The sequence below is a fragment of the Chionomys nivalis genome, chromosome 15 (assembly GCF_950005125.1).
Source record: "Chionomys nivalis chromosome 15, mChiNiv1.1, whole genome shotgun sequence".
NCBI classification, from domain to species: domain Eukaryota; kingdom Metazoa; phylum Chordata; class Mammalia; order Rodentia; family Cricetidae; genus Chionomys; species Chionomys nivalis.
Genome location: NC_080100.1, coordinates 69,798,981 through 69,816,298, shown reverse-complemented (window position 1 = coordinate 69,816,298; position 17,318 = coordinate 69,798,981). Strand labels below are relative to the sequence as shown.

Here is a 17,318-nt window from a genome sequence, read left to right as displayed (position 1 = left end):
CAGCCGGGCAGTGGTGGACACGCCTTTAATCCTAACACCGAAAGGCAGAGGCAGGCAGATCTCTGTGAGTTTGAGGCCAGCATGGTCTAGAAGAGCTAGTTCCAGGACAGTCACCAAAGCTACAGAGAAACCCTGTCTTGAAAAACAAAAAAAAAAAAAAAACAAAAAAAAAAAAAAAGGAAAAAAGAAAAAAGAAAAAAAAATCCAAAGAATGCAGGTTCAATTCCCGGCACCCATGTGGCAGCTCCCAACTATAACTCCCTGTAACTCCAGTTCCAGAGAATCTTATACCTTTCACACAGACACACATGCAGGCAACACACCACTCAATACTCATTAAAAAATAAAAATATTTTTAAATATCTCAGCAAAGAAATGCTTTTGAAATAGTAAATTTTTTTTCGGTTTGTAGTTTTAAATTTTTTTTAACTGATTTTTACTGCACTCAACAATTTTCTCTGCTCCCCTCCCTGACTTTCTGCTCCCCTTCAACCCTCCTCCATGGTCTCCATGCTCCCAATTTACTCGGAAGATCTCAGGAGATCATGTCTTCTTCTACTTCCCATGTAGATTAGATCTATGTATGTCTCTAAAAAAATTTTAATCTTTAGTTTTGATATAGTCATCCGATTGGTTCTGTTTGCCATGAAGTGCTTTTGCAAACTTCAAAGCTGTGGGAATATGGTCGCTTGTCATTAACTGTACTGTAAAGATGAGGCGAGCAGAGGGCCGCTTCCAACCACCAGGCTTCTGGCCACCGTCTAGCTTTACCTGAAATAACAACACACAAATTGTATTCATTTAAATTACTGCCTGGCCCAGTAATTTCTACCCTCTTATTGCCTAATTCTCACATCTTGATTAACCCATTACTAATAATCTGTGTAGAACCACGACATGGTGGCTTATCGGGGAATATTCAGCATGTCTAACCTGGTGGCTGGATCAATGGCATCTGGCTCCATGGCATCTGACCTCATTGCCCTTCTTCCCAGCATTCTGTTCTGTCTACTCCACCCACCTAAGGTTAGACTATCTAATGGGCCAAGGCAGTTTCTTTATTAACCAATGAAATCAACACAAACAGAAGACCCTCCCACATAACTGTACTCATCAGCATCAAAGACCCTGGAGGAGATCGTGTTAAAGATTAAGAATGGAAACCTGGACAGAGGCGAGGATGCAGATCGCCAGGCATCCAGTTCTCTTCTTTTGGCAAACAGGTTCGGTAGTCACAAGTTTGCCCCACCAGGCCCAACCCCACCCCTCACATCACCCTTGTCAGTCTGCTACTGAGCCTGCTAATCTCTCCTCCACCTTGGAGGAAGCATCAGTTACCGTTGTCTCAAGTGAGGGACCTGAGGTTGAGGGTCCAAGTACCCTGCTCAGAGTCCTGGGATGAATGGACAGGTCTGCCCTATCTGCAGGTTTCCGCAACTTCTGTAACTGGGGTTTGCATTTTCCAGTGATTTGGGGTGTTTCCCTAGAATCCTTGCTTCCTGATGCTGTTTCTGCTCATTAGTAAATCTGCATGCCTTAACTTTCAAAAATGGACTTGGGAAGATGGAGGGACGGCTCAGCAGTTAAAAGCACACACTGTTCCTGAGGAGGACCCGAGTTCCGTTCCCAGCACCCATGTCAGGTGTCTCACAACCACCATAACTCCAGCTTTAGGGGTTCCAACATCTTCCGGCCTTCGCTGGCATTGCACTCAAAATCAGATACAGACACACATACAATTTATTAGAAACAAAGCAAAACAAAAAATTCTACATAGCCCTAGTTGTCCTTGAACTCAGTATGTAGACCAGGCTGATTCTTGAAGATCTGCCTGCCTCTGCTTCCCTGGGACTAAAAGCAAGTGCCACTATACTCTTCTTTCTTTAAAAATATGCCTATAATCCTAGCACTTGGGAGGCAGAGTCAAGTAGGAGGCAGAGACAGGTGGATCTCTAAGTATGAGGTCAGTCTGGTCTACAGATCAGGTTTCAGGACAGCCAGGGCTACATAGAGAAACCCTGTCTCAAGAAGAAGAAAAATATAAACAAATAAAATCAGATAATTTTTAATGTGGGTAATGGGAATTGAACCCAGGTCTTCTGGAAGAGCAGCCACTGCTGTTAAACACTGAGCCATCTCTCCATCCCCCAAAATCAGATCTTTTAAAAACTAGAACCTGTGAGCAAGGTATGGTGGCTTATACTTAAAATCCCAACATTTGGAAGATGGAGACAGGAGGATGAACATTACAAGACTTTCCTGAGCTCCATAGAGTTTGAGGCCTATCTGGACCAAAAAAAAAAAAAAAAAAAAAATCTGGGGCTGAGGGTGTAGCTTAGTGGCAGAGAGCTCAAGCTTGGATAACAAGGGAAAATTATCGGAACATGAGAACAGAAAGGAACCTCTCCATCTGAGTCTAGTTAAACTCTCCCTGCTGAAAAGCAGGAATTCCGGCATAATTAACAACACTTGCTTTGAAAGCTGCCCACAGAGGGACATTATTTCTTTTATATATCTATGTTTTCAAATAAAAATGTTGAAATGGCAATAAACCAATCTTAATGCCTCGATTCGTATGATCTCAGTGAGGGCCTCACTCTTGCCCAGATATTTTGTGAGAGTCTCACAAATAAGACGACTCACCTTGGTTCACAGCGAAGCTACCCTGACCTCCTATATCCCTGTGCTCGGGTGGGATTTTTGTTTTATTTTCCAGACAGGATCTTACATAGCCCAGGTTAGTCTTTGTCTTGGTTTCGGTTTCTACTGCTGTGAAGAGACACCATGATCGAGGCAACTCTAATTTTATTGGTGTGGCTTACAGTTTCAGAGATTTAGTCCATTATCATCATGGTGAGAAGCATGGTGTGGGGCAGGCAAACCTGGTGCTGGAGAAGAAGCAGAAGAGTTCTACATCTTGATCCACTGGCAATGGCAAGTAACTGTCATATTGGGTGTGGCTTGAGCATATGGGAGGCCTCAAAGCCCACCTCTGCAGTGACACACCTACTCCAACAAGGCCACACCTCCTAATAGTACCCCTCCCTATGGGCCAAGCATCTAAAGACATGAGTGTATGGGGGTCATACCTATTCAAGCCACCACAACCATGAACTGACTTTGTAGCAAGGATGACTTTGAACTTCTTATCCTCCTTTCTCTATCTCCAATGTGCTAGGATTATAGGGTTGCACCAGCATCCCTGGTTTATGTGGTGCTAGGGATCAAACCCAGGGATTCTTTCTCTACCAAGTGTCCAGTATCGCTAATCCTGACCTAGTGTTTCGTCTGATCTGCTCTGATCTTCCCTGCATATTTCAGGGATCTCATGAAATGATTAGGATTTAAATATAATAGCTTCAAAACTCACCAAAAGTTTGTGTGTGTGTTTGTGTGTGTGCGCGCACATGCGCGTGTGTGTCAGGAGCCAATTTCCCAAAGATTATAGCAAGGATCATTGTCCTGGGGGTGTTTGCAGAGAGCCCCACGACCGAACTGTATTGAGAACTGTTTGTTGGCACAGCCCACTCCACACCCACCTATCTTGAGAGGTATCTGTTAGCTGAACCTGCCCCACATTCCAACTGGGTAGAAAACTGTTTGTGGTTGGAATCACAAAAGGAACGATTCCGTTTTCATAGAGAACACTAGGTGTGTTGACTTGTGACCTCCTAACCGACAACTTGTGACCTTCTGACCAAAGACTCGTGACCTTGTGACTGACTCGTGACCAAATGTTGACTCGTGACCATTGCTGCAAGATCCCTTCATGCCCTCTCTGCCTGTGTTTCCTCAGCCTCCAGTGCCTTGCCTGAAGCTGGCCAACTGAATTCTAGTGCATAGAGTGCAGACGGGGGTTGTGAGGCACAGGGCAGTTGGAGGTCCCACCGTGGCAGACAAGGTCAAGAGGAACTTGCTGGGGGTGCCTTCCTTGATCCCATCTCCTCCTCTGGTTTCTTGGGTCTGTGATGTCGCTGTAAGGGACAGCTGTCACTGTCCTCGCTGTCCCCATATGCACCCAGCTGGCTCAGGGAGGAGGCCCGGGATGTCTGGGTTGCAAGTTTGTCTGTCTTCCTGCTCTTGGGGACACCCATGACAGGCATCTGGAGCTGCTGAGCCCCTGTTGGCTTCAGCCAAGCAGTGTGTACACTTAATATAGAAGCTGAAGATAGGCAGGCCCAGGTAGGCCTCGCTAAGGAATGGGCTGAATTCAGCCTTCTACGTCACGGCTTTAATCCTCTCCAAAAAGACTCATGTAGTCAGATAGAGAGATTCAAAGATGAAGAAAACCTCTAAATGGTTTACAATGTGTTAAAAATATATGCAGGCTAAAGGTTAATTTTTTCTTATATACAACAAAATGTTTAATGAGCAAATTCTTATTAGCAAATATAAAACTGCCACAGAGAAGAAGAGCAGGACAGAGACAATGGGTTGGGGGTCAGGAAAAGGCTAAAGAATCAACTACTTAAGAAACCAGGAGCGGGGGGAGGGGGCAATATGTGGGAGTTGGGGGAGGGAAATGGGAAACGGGGAGCAGTTGGAAATTTTAAGTAAAAAAGAATAAAAAAAAAAAAAAAGAAACCAGGATGGAGAACTGGAAGGACCAAAAGCCAGAGGACGGGAGCTGTGGTCCGCAAAGGGAGAGGGCAGGGCACTGAGGGCCAGACAAGAAAATTCAAAATAGTTTGGCCATAAAATATAAACACGCTATGTTCCTACCATGTGGGAAAAGGCCGAGGAAAAAGGTGTCAAGGGATAAGAAGCTGTTTGGGACGGGGCTGTGGGGGTCCTACCTGCCTGGCTGTGCACACAGTCCTCATCCCAGCCCCTTCCCTCTGTGTCTGTGTGGGTGCGTGTGTCTATGTGGGCCTGTGTGCACTTGCCCAGTCCCCTTCCTGCCCTAGCCCCCCGAACCCCCCACCCCCATAATTGCTGCCATTCCAGTTGCTGCCGTCTGTCATTCGGCTGTCACTCCTCTGCCCATCCATCATCTTCAGAGGGGAGAAAGGAGGGGGGGAAAGGTGGGGGGAAAGTCCCCAGCCAGCCCTCCCCCTACCCTCTCCCAGCCACCTCTACCAGAAGTCCCGGCAGTGGTAAGAGTCAGGGTCACAGTATTTTGTGACCACCACTCTGTTGGCGAACTGGCGGCCAGTTAGGCCCTGCATGGCTTTCTGGCAGTCTAACACAGAGGTGAACTCCACAAAGATCTTTCCACAGCCAGGCACCTCGACGCCGTCCACGGGCCGGGGAATCTCGATGGACTTGACCAGCCCGTATTTGCTGCACTCATCTCGCACGTCCTCCACAATCTCCTCGTACTCCTCATCGTCCAACAGCTCTTCAGGCAGCACCATGTTCATGAGGCAGAGGACCTCAGTCGGGTGACCGCCCATCTGCACCTGAGAGCCCATCAGGCCGGGCACTTGAAGGGTTACAGTTGTCTGATTGATGGTACTCAGCGTGGCATTCTTGGCTCCCACACTCGCCCTCTGGACAAGCAGCTTCTTGTCCCCTAGTTGCATCCCATGCAGCCCCGCAATGGCCTGATCTGTGACGCTGATGTCCACGTACTCACAGAAGGCATAACCCTTGGAGAGCCCTGTGGCACTATCCTTGACCAAGTTGAAGGCCTTCAGAGGCCCAAAGGATGTCAGCAGTTCTTTCACCTGGTCATCATTCAGGTAGTTGGACAAGCCCCCGATGAACAGTTTGTGCGCAGAGTCTGGAACTACACTGGATACAATGCCAGGCACATAAACAGAGGGGTTCTCTGACATGCCAGGCAGTGGCTGATAGTCATGAGGCCTTCGAATCTTCAGTGACTGGCCCTGGAAGATGATGCCATCCAAGGCCATGGCCTGGGTCGTTTCATCCACTGAGCGGAACTCCAAAAAGGCAAAATTCTTGTCTTGATTGATCTGCACAGCCAAGACTGGGTTGCCAGGGGCCTGAGTCAATCCGCAGAAGCACATCTGGGCATTGAAGAAGTCCATCATAGCTTCCTCAGTGATGCCAAATGGAATGCTGCCCACGTAGAGGCGTCTGGCCTGTCTGGTCATCTGACTCCCAACAACAGGCACGGGCGTTGGGATCACAGCCAGACCATCAGGAGTCATAGTGGGGAGAAGGGCAGTGGCTGGAATCTGACCCGCAGCTTGCATGGCCTTGTACTGCATTGGGGTGATGTGCTCAAAGCCAGGTGGTGGCACGTCCCAGTATTTACGCACCTTCTTCTTCTTCTTCTTCTCATGGTGAGGGGGATGAATCAATCCACCATGCTCCTCTTTATCGCCTCTGGTCAAAGGTTTGCTTTGCCTTCGTCTGTCTCGGTAGGCACTGTGCTCATCCTGGTTAAGATGATCTCGGCTCCGGTTCCTGTGCTTCTGGTCCCGGGTTCTAGAACGGCTGTGGCTACACTTCCAATGGTGGTTCTCCTTGTCCCGTTGTTGTTTGTTCTCGTTGAGCTTCAGCTGGAACTCGTCCAAGTCCAGCATGCTTATGCGTCTGCATAGGGTCCTGTGCAGCTTTGCCTCACTGTGTGCTGCCTGCCCCTTTTAAAAGAAAGAGAGTAGTTGGGTGTGGCGGTACACACCTTTAATCCCAAAACTTGCAAGGCAGAGGTAGATTGATCTCTGTGACTTCAAGGTGTGCTAGCGTGCACCTTTAATCCCTATGCCTGGGAGGCAGAGACAGACTGATCTCTGTGAGTTCAAGTTGTGGTAGCACACACCTTTAATCCTAGCACTGGGGAGCCAGAGACTGGTGGTTCTCTGTGAATTCAAGGACAGCCTGATCTACACAGTTATTCCAGGACAAAGATGTACAGAGAGCCTGTCTCAAAAAAGAAAAGTAAAAATAAGAGAAATAGAGGTTAAAAGAAAGACGCATAAACATGGAAAATACAGAGAATCTTGATACTGTATGCTATTAAGCTCTGTTTGATTTGTTTGAATGCCTAGGAAGGAGCAACAGCTGCTAAAAGACTTTTGTTTATAAATGCTGCCTCGTAACCCAAGATAGATACTGTGAAAATATTTGCCTTCAAAACAGAAGTCAAAAATTATGTTAATTTGGAGAAGAGATTTTGCTTTTGTTTCCACAGAAAATGAGAGGCTGTGGATTCATTCTGAGTTAAAAAAAAAATTCAGTTTGAGCAGGGTGGTGGTGGCCCACGCCTTTAATCCCCGCACTCGGGAGACAGAGGCAGGAGGATCTCTGGGAGTTTGAGGCCAGCCTGGTCTAGAAGAGCTAGTTCCAGGACAGGAACCAAAAGCCACGGAAAAACCCTGTCTCGAAAAATAACACACACACACACACAAAAAATCCAGTTTGATCAAGCAAGAACACCTGAAAAATCTCCAGGAGGAAGAGATAGCCCAGATGTCTGAGGTCTACATCCAGAACAGATTCAAGACTGCTACTGAGATGATCAGGACTCACAGGATATTTCAGTCAGGACTTGACTATAACTCTAAATTTTCTTTAGGTCCCCATTAGATTATCAGCGGCCCCCAATCAGCAGGAAGTAGCCTGAAAAACTACACCCACTTTCCCCCAAAAAATGAACTAAGAATGTTTTCCTTTGTTTATAAAAAGAGGGGGAAGTGGTGCGGGAGAATTGTCTGTATTCTGTCAAACGCGTTTTAAATAAACACTGGTTGGCCAGGCTGGAAGTATAGGTTGGTAAACCAGATACGAGTAGAAGAGGAGAATGCTAGGAAGGAGGAAGCCCATTCCTCACAGGGCAGCCCAGATCACCGAAGAAGCAACATGGGAGCTGCCCAGCTAGAAAAGGTACTGAGTCATTTGGCTAGCATAGATAAGAACAATGGGTTAATATACGTGATATGAGGGTGATAAAAAGCCTGAGTTAATGGGCCAATCAGTTTATAATCTTATGGAGACCTCTGTGTAATTTTCTTTGGGGCTTGCCGGTTCTGAGGTACAGGGTGGGATGGAAATCCCCACAGCTGGCCCTCATGTTACAGACACCTGTCATTCTCTTGAGCCTCCTGGTGAGTCCCAGTCAAGTGGAAAGCACTGTGTGAAGGCTGGTAAGAAACCCCCTTGTATTGACCAGTGAGCCAAGCTAGTTCTTTGTAGGGGGTGGGGGTGGTGGGGAGTGGGTTGGGGTGCTGCCATCCTGAGGTCATATAGAGGCAGATCACAGTTTATTGGGGCCGCTGTTGCTGTTTGTATTCGGGAGTGTGCAACAATTGGTTTTTTTCATCCAGATAATGACTGTGATCGACCCGCAGAACGACAACTGGGTTGCTGTTTTCACTATTATGAGTGTTGCCACAAATGTTTGTGTGCAAGCTTCGAGGGGGCTCAGTTTATCTTCCTCTCCTCCTCCTTGTTTGCAATACCCGCCCCACCATATAACTGCTGTTATATGGAAGTATTCTGGGTACATTGATTTGAATAAATATTTGTTGAGTGCTTATTGCATGTTAGGTATCGTCCAAAGGCCCAGGGTCTGTGGGGAATGAATCAGGTAAAGGTCACTGCCCTCCTGGAATCTCTACCCTTCTCTCTGGGTCAGAAAATGCTAAGGAGAAAGTAACAACAAAGCAGAGGGTATGCCAGGTGGGGACAGACACTAGACCAGAGGCAGATAGAATTTGTTGAGCAAACGGGTAGTGAGTGAGAAAATGTTTGGGGAAAGAGTTTTGGGATAGGGTGGAGGTGCCACAACAGGTGCAGAAGTCCTGGGCCAAGGCCCAGCTCGGTTTTCTTGATGGAACAGCCCATCAGGGAAGACATCTCCAGCGCTTCTCTGAGGAGCCATAGCATGTTGTGAGGGGGCTTCCAGAGCCGAATGCTCTGGGCCACGCCACCTGTGAAGTCTTTGAAAACCTCCATAGTGACCCCCCGCCCGCCGCCGCCACGCCTAATAGGGTCCATTTAACCTGCAAGCAGACAGTGTGCTATTAAGTGCCAGGCTGGAGATGTGAACTGGAGGGAACAGTCAGGCAGAGTGGTGAGGGAAGTGAGACATGCCTGTCTCCTCCCCTGGTTCAGCCAGTGTGCCATGGCCCTTGGCCAGGCTTCTGAAGTCCAGTCCGGTTCCTAGTCCCGTTAACTGACTTGCCATATGCCTTCTCCAGCAGGGTGCTCCAGAATTCCTGGCGCTGGGCACCATGCATGAACAACAGCTTGTTATTCTTAGTGGGCAGTCGGTCGTCCACCACCACATTCATCCACTGCCCGAACTGCCAAAGATGTGGGTGGCAAGGGGACATTTCTTTGCATACAGGTGAACTTTATCCCCAGAGCGTCTCCTGGTGGCCTTTCCGAGAACATACATTACGATTTTTGTAAAAAACTGGTGTGTGTGTGTGGCGGGGGTGGGGTAGGGGGTGTTATGTTATTTCTTTCCTACCACCTTCTGAGTTTCAGGGATCAAACTCAGGTCATCAGGTTTGGGATAAGTGCACTGAAGGCACCTTGACCAAGGCCCTTGGAATACGTGAAGGAAAGATAACAAAAGCCCCCAAATTTCTCGAAGTAACCAAACCCAGGTATTGCACCAGTGACAAGAAAACCCTACCCATGGGGCTAGAGATTTGGCTCAGTGCTTAAGAGTGCTGACTGTTCTTCTGGGGAGCACGGTTCAATTTCCAGCTAATGCATATAAAATTAGGATAAATCAGTCAATGAACAAGAAAAGAGAAAAGAAAACCCCACCTTCATTTAGACTAAGGGCCTGTCTTGATAAAAGACATCTGGAGGTTGAGCTTTCAGATCTTAAAATCCTCTCCCTATTCTATGACATTCAGAATTGTTCCTGGATCAGCTAAAGGGTCAGGTCATACAAAATACATGGTGGAGATTTTCAGTGTCATGATAACCATGTGTGTTCCTGAGAATGTGCATGCATGTGGGTTCAAATGTGTGTGTGCTCATGAGTGTGCTCACACACAAAAATGGGAATGGGGAGAGAACCACAAACAATTAATTATTTTCTTTAGCACTTTGAAAAACTTAGCTGACATGATTTCTTTCATGAGTGGGTATTTCTCTAAATATTGTGAGAAAGCTATTTCAATTAGTGCTATATTTGAGAATCCAAGTAAGTGCATACATGATCTCTCTCTCTCTCCTCTATCTTTCTCTGTTGGTTTGAATTAGAATGACCCCCATAGGCTCATATATTTGCCTGTTCATCACCAGGGAGTGCAAGTATTTGAAAAGATTTGAAGCACAGGGAGGTGTGGCCTTGCTGGAGGAAGTGTCTCACTGGGAGTGGGCTCTGAGGTTTCAAAAGCCCAAGCCAGGCCCAGTAGTTCTCTCTTCCTACTGCCTGTGGGTCAGGATTGTAGCTCTCAGCTCTAGCTTCAGTGGCATACTTGCCTTTGTGCTGCCAACGCTCCCTGCCTTGGTGGCAATGGACTAACCTCTGAAGCTGTAAGTCAGCCCCAGCTAAAGCCTTTCTTCTATAACAGTTTCCGTGGTCATGGTATCTCTTCAAAACAATAGAACAGTGACTCAGTCTCCCTCCATCTCACCCTCCCTTCCTCCCTCTTCCCTCCCTTCCCTTCACCTGAAAATGGAAGATGCTGGCATAGTTTTCCTTGACATTCTGCCCCTGGACATCACATAGAACAGCAGTTTGGGACATGTAATAAGGGTGCCAATGGCAGCTAGCAGCCTGCAGTCCCCTTAAAGGCAGACAGGAGGGGTTGATCCTTGAATAGCCCCACGTGTGTAGAGGCCCCAGATCCCAGTCAGGGGAGCATCCCCCAGATCTCCCCAGCAGAGATAGCTCTGCCTTTTACTGAGGTGTGTTGGGTAAGGGGCCAAATGGAAAAACTGAGGCAGAGCTTGGGTTCTGAAACAGTGAGGACATTTGTAGTTCAGTCTGAGGAGCCACAAATCAGGGTATCATTTGTGGTTTGGGGGAACGTAGGGAGGCTGCATAGCACCCTGCTTTCCTATCTGTTGAACATATCCAATAACCCTTCTGTATGATTCCTTGTGAACGGGCTGGAGAAGCGGTCAAAGGCCCAAGAGGTCTCCCTAGAAAACTTCTGTCATCTCATCTCAGTATTTAGGTGGTGAAGGATAAAAGCTTTCTAAGTTCCTTGGCCACCAACCTGGTCTACAAAGAGAGCCCTTGTCTCTGAAAACCTGCCAAGAGCTGGAGAGATGGCTCAGCAGTTAGGAGTACTTCCTGCTCTTTCAGAGGGCTTAGGTTCAGTGCAGCACCCACATCAGATCCTTTGCAACCACCTGTAACTCTAGCTGCAGGGGACCTGACAGCGCCCTCTCCTGGCCTCTACAGGCACTGCACTCAAATGCACAAACCCATGCACAGAAACAACTATACAAAATTAAAAAGAAAAATTGCAAAATCCCCCCAAATTCCAATCAACCAATCAAGAAAAGATGCCTCGCAACTGGAAAACATCTCAGGAGTTAAGAGCACTTGCTGCTCTACCGTGCGCACCAGAATGCAGGTCCGAGCATCCACATCAGCTATCTTATTAACACCTGTAATTCCAACCCCAATGGATTGTAATATCTTTTTCCAGATGCTGAGGGCATCAGACACACATCTGTGAATACTCTTACACACATCTGTGCAAATTCTGACACATACACATACATCAATAATTAAAATAAAAGTTTAAATGTAAAAATGAAAAAAATGTCTATCCCATCGCCCACATGCTACTGGAAAAGCTGGGCTCTGTCCATATGCCACCATGAGCCCTGGAGCTAGCTGAGCATGGAGCACAGTGCCCCTGTGGAAGCATGGGAGCATGGTGCCATGCATCAGTCACCCACTGCCATCTGTCCCCTGGGATTGGCCCTCAGTGACAGGCCAGGTAACTGTTGGTGCTATGTGGACTCCAGGTTCTGGGAAGTTTCTGTGATGGTTGGTAGCCTCTGGGCTTTGGAGGGAGGCTGCAGTCTGGAGGGAATGGTAAAGACTCCACAGTCATCAACACAAGGGAGCTACAAAGGAGACACTGATCTCCTCCTCTTGTACCCAGCATCACTCGGGCCCACTGAGCCACAGAGACGATTGTGGTCCTAGGGCTCTTTGGCCTCTTGCTATACTTATTTCTGCCATTTTCCCTGCCACAAATATGAATTAGAGTGGCCCAGGGTCCTGCCCTGGGCCTGAAAGGGTGCGAGATTGTGAGGGAGGACTACCTCAGGGAGGAGGAGATAATCTGGTACCTGGAGTAGTGTCATGTCACTCTATTGCCCTGTTATTGATGGCCCAGACCAAAGAAGTCCTACCACCTACCCTGAACTCATTGGATTGTTGGCAGTGACCTTAAATTTTTCATCCCCTTTTGTTGTTGTTGTTGTTGTTGCTCGGTCACTAGGCCTTTGGCTAGCCTAGAAATCACATTGTAGACCAGCCTGAACTTAAATTCATGAGTAATCCTCTTGCCTCTTCTAGATTTTGGGATTACAGGGACATGCCACCATATCCAGTTTTTTTCTTAATTGAAATAATTTATTCGTTTCTCTTTTATGCGCATCGCTGCTTCTCTGCCTTTGTGTATGACTGTGTGAGGGTGTCTGATTTTGGAACTCTTGCCAGTTGTGAACTGACACGTGGGTTCTGGGAATTGAAACTGAGTCCTCTGGAGGAACAGTCAGTGCTCTTTTTCAATTTTTATTATCTATTTATTACCGTTATTAGTTTTGTTTGTTTTGTTTTTGAGACAGGGTTTCTCTGTGGAATAGCCCTAGCTACATAGGGAGACCTCGTCTCAATAAATAAAATTTAAAAACCTTGAACAAAACAAATAAACGTAAAGTGCCTGTGTTTACCGTTGGACTACCAAGAAGCCCCACAGAGCTTCTGGGAAGGGGCTCAGGCTACACCTAGATCTCATGCACAGAAGGCAGTATCTCAACAGTGTGTAGCACTGGATTCAGCCACGCCATGAGACGAACAGGGTCCCAGAGTACAGCTGATGTCAGCTGCAACCTCATGAGACACTGGGTTAGCCCTGCCCCTCCACTTCTGAGGCTCTCCAACAGAACCTGGGAGGTGAGAATTTCTTGCTGGTTGTTTTGTTTGGGACAGTCTCACATGGCCTCAGGTTGTCCTTGAACTTTTGCTTCTTTTGTCCTTTTTATTTTATTTTATTTTTTTATCTATGATTGCCAGTTTTATTCCTCTGGCTAAGAAATCTAGAGGTAATTCCAGGTTTACATTTTTTTAATAGTTCTTCATCAAGAGTTTAGTGCCTTTATTGCCTCTACAAGCTGGTTACAAATTAATTTTAATTAACTCCCACTTATTAAAAAATCTGCAGTTCTTTGTGAGACACATATTCATTAAAAAATACACACAAGCAAAAGGCAAAATTAAAACACAACACACAAAAAAGCACTGTTAAGTTTTTTGATACGTATAATTATACATGTACACACATAATTAGGAATTTACCTATATATGCGAGTTGATACTATATATGCTGCTTTTAAATTGTATAATATGGAATGAACACATTTCCATGCATAAGGGTGAAACTTTCCAACTGAAAAATAAACGTGGAAAATGGGTCAAAATCCTAAAATCCAATGAGATGCTGGTAACACCAAAACTATCTAAAATACCGCCAGGTAATTAAAAGTAAAATGAAGTTCAAAGATACATCAGAAAACGCTAAGAGAAAGAAAGCAGCAGCCAGATTTCAACATCAGAGAAAAAAAAGATTTCAAGGCCTGAAGCACACAGGATACAGAGGGCTTCGGGAATGTCTTTGTTTCCAATGCATCATCACAAACTTGTTTCTTACTCTTCTTATCTCTTCCCTAAGCCTTTCCAACTCATCCACTCCTCTTATCACTTCATCAGGGTTCAGATGCCTTGTGGGAGTGTCCTCTTAGGGTTCAGGGCTGGGTTCAGCAGGCTCTGCTCTAAGACTTCCATCTGCATCCTCCCCCACACTTTCTCCAGAAGCCAGAAGATTTCCTCTTGCCTGCTGAGGGCAGTCTTCTGAAGGATGGCCTTCATCTGCCTTTGGTGTATTCTGGGGTGTTCCTTCACACTTGTCACAAGACTTTTGCATGTTGAGTATTTCTTTTTTTGAATAAATTAACCCTGTAGGTACCTGAAGATTTGCCTCTCTTCTTGCACCTTGATTTATGTCGCGCCCCAAAGACAAGAGTCCTGGAAAGCGCTGGGATACTCTTCTCTTGCAGGACTGAGCTGCTACTCTGCCCTTTTTATCTTGGTGCTAAAATTGTAGCTATGAACCACCATGCCTAGTTTGACGACTAAAAAACATTGTCTGTCTGAGAATGTGTGCAACTCTGGTGGCTTGGGGCCAGTGACCGGGGTGGGGTGGGGTACATTCCTGTGCACATAGTGGCCATTATGGGGTGCTGAATTCCTTGGAGCTGAAGCGGAGAACTTGGCTGTTGGGGTCTGAACTCCGGACTTCACTATTTTGTAGCAAGTGCTCTTAACTGCTGGGCTGTCTCTTCACGTGCCTCCAGTTGCTAAACCTTGGGTAATACATTATGCAGCAACAAATATCTACTAATTGTATCATCCCAACTCACTCCCAAACCAGACCACAGTAGGTACAGAAGGGCCCTAGAGAACACAAGCAACCCAGACTTCCAGGATTGAGAGTCATTCCACAGACCAGTCCCTCACAACAATCATTATTTTTGGGGGTCCCACTTTCCCGATGGAGGCCAGCCTCTTGTTTTCCACTCACTGAGAACGCGTTGGCAGAAGTCTATGTGAGAGAGCTCATTAGTGATGAATTAATGATGAATTCGTGATATCCTATGGTGAAGGAATAAGAATGTTAAGGGATGAAGGGCCCCCTCCCTACCTCCCATGCACCTCTGAGTTCTAGTGAGCAGTAGGAGGTGCTGAGCTATCTGACCACAGCCTGGTTCTGAGAGACAGGCTTGGGTGCTAGCCCAGGATTAAACTAGGAGGCTTGGCAATAGCATGATCAGAACTGCCTTAGCTCTGATGGCATTGGGACCTAGTGCCAGGGACCTCCCTGCTTCCCAGTGCCCACCTTGGGCCGCTGCCAGGAGATGTTCTGCATCTTTTTAGCATTTTGACCGAGATCCTTGGAGCCTATAGACTTGGATACAGCAGGGTAAACATGGTGCTCAAACAGTTCCCCCTTCCTTAGACATGCCGCTCAGAGCTCCTCAAAGATTTGATTCTTGTAATTGTGGGCATTTTGGTGTTGGCCCACACCCTTGGCCTTGAGCCCGTTCCTTTTTATAGAAGGCACTGTTCCCTTTTCAATATAAATGGGCTCTGTTCGATTAAAAAATAAAGTCAAGTAACCCAATTTAAAGTGGTACTGAAGCTGGGTGGGTGGGAATAGCAACAGTTTGGGTGGTGGGAATAGGAGATTCAGAAGCTGACCGTCTATGCTTACAGAGGTTTTATCTTTTTAATACTATTCTGGGTGGTTTTATATGTCAAACTGACTCAAACTAGAGTCATTAGGAAGGAAGGAATTCTGAGGAGGTTTCTCAATTAGTGATCAAGGGGGAGGGTCCTGCTTACAGTGAGTGATACCATCCCTGGTCTGGTGGCCCTGGGTTCCATAAGAAAGCAGATGGACCAAACCATGGGAAGCAAGCCAGTAAGCAGCTCTCCTCCTCAGTCTCTGCATCAGCTCCTGCCTCCAGGATCCTGCTGTTTGAGTTCCTGTCTTGACTTGCTTCAGGGATGAACAGAGATGTGGAAGTGTAAGCCAAATCAACCCTGGGATGGCACCACTCACTGTGAAGTGGACCCTCCCCCTTGATCACTAATTGAGAATCCTCCTCAGAGTTCCTTCCTCCCTAATGACTCTAGTTTGCGACACAACAAACCACCCACAAGAGTATTAAAAGGATAAAACCTATATAAGCGAAGATGGTCAGCTTCTAACTCTCCTGTTCCCACCGTCCAAACACCTGCTATTCCCACCCACCCAGCTTCAGTACAGCTTTAAATTGGGTTACTTGTCTTTTACTTTTTTTTTTATCGAACAGAGCCCATTTATATTGAAAAGGGAACGGAGGCTTCTATAAAAAGTAGCTGTCTCAAGGCCAATGGGGTTCTCGGTGAGTGGAAAACGAGGGGCTGGCCCCCATCGGGAAAGTGGGCCACCCCCCAAAAAAAGGTTGGGGTGGGAGAGGGGGCTATGGAATGGCTCTCAATCCTGGAAGAGTGGGTTGCTTGTGTTCTCTAGGGCCCTTCTGTACCTACTGTGGTCTGGTTTGGGAGTGAGTTGGGATGATACAGTTAGTAGATATTTGTTGCTGCATAATGTATTACCCAAGGCTTAGCAACTGGAGGCACGTGAAGAGACAGCCCAGCAGTTAAGAGCACTTGCTACAAAATAGTGAAGTCCAGAGTTCAAACCCCAACAGCCAAGTTCTCAGCTCCAGCTCCAAGGAATTCAGCACCCCCTGCCGACCACCATGTGCACAGGAATGTACCCCACCCCACCCCAGCAACCGCCCCAAGACCACCACAGGTGCACACATTCTCACACAGACAATTATTTTTAGTTGTCAAACTAGGCCTGGTGGTTCCAGCTGACGTAAGCTGCACTGTGGGACTCTGTTCCTCTGAAGGTGTGGCTGGGTCCAGTGCTCCACAGCTGAGATACTGCCCTCTGTGCATGAGATCTCAGTGCACCCTGAGCCCCTTCCCAGAAGCTCTGTGGGGCTCCATGGTAGCCGAAGAGTAAACACAGGCACTTTACGTTTATTTGTTTTGTTCATGGTTTTTAAATTTTATTTATTGAGACAAGGTCTCACTATGTAGCTAGGGCTGTTCCATAGTGTCAAAAACAAAACAAACAAACAAAACTAAGAACAATAAAAATTAAATAATAAAAATTGAAAAAGAGCACTGACTGCTCTTCCAGAGGACCCAGGTTCAATTCCCAGCACCCACGTGGCAGTTCACAACCGCCAAGAGTTGCAAGATCTGACAACCTCTTACAGTCATACACACAGGCAAAGAAATCACCAATGCGCATAAAAGAAAAATGAAAAACTTATTTCAATAAAGTAATAAACTGAGTATGGTGGCATATACCTGGAATCACAAAATCCAGAGGAGGCAAGAGGATTACTCATGATTTCAAGGTCAGGCTGGTCTACAAAGTGAGTTCTAGGCTAGCCAAGAGCTTAGTGACCTTGCAACAAAAACAAAAACAGTAAAGGGGGGTGAGAAATTTAAGGTCACTCCCAGCAATGCAGTGAGTTCAGGGTAGCGTGGCTAGAGGAGACCCCGTCTTTTGTCTTTCAGACAAAGCTCAAAACTTTCTCACCTGTCACAGGGGGTAGGACTTCTT

General features: G+C 46.7%; 1 protein-coding gene and 1 pseudogene across 2 annotated transcripts in view; both read right to left on the bottom strand.

Moving 5' to 3' along the window:
- Positions 1-5,075: 5,075 nt before the first annotated feature.
- Positions 5,076-17,318, bottom strand: part of LOC130887265 (splicing factor U2AF 65 kDa subunit-like) — a 37,258-nt gene continuing 25,015 nt past the window's right edge. The window contains exon 2 of one of the 2 annotated variants that reach the window (XM_057789581.1): positions 5,076-6,233. In XM_057789581.1, coding sequence (XP_057645564.1) covers positions 5,076-6,179 — 1,104 coding nt within the window. In that variant the 5' untranslated portion in view covers positions 6,180-6,233. Of the gene's footprint in view, positions 6,498-17,318 lie in introns of those variants that run through there. The other variant, XM_057789580.1, reaches the window with a different exon arrangement.
- Positions 13,698-14,193, bottom strand: LOC130887268 (transcription elongation factor A protein-like 8; annotated as a pseudogene).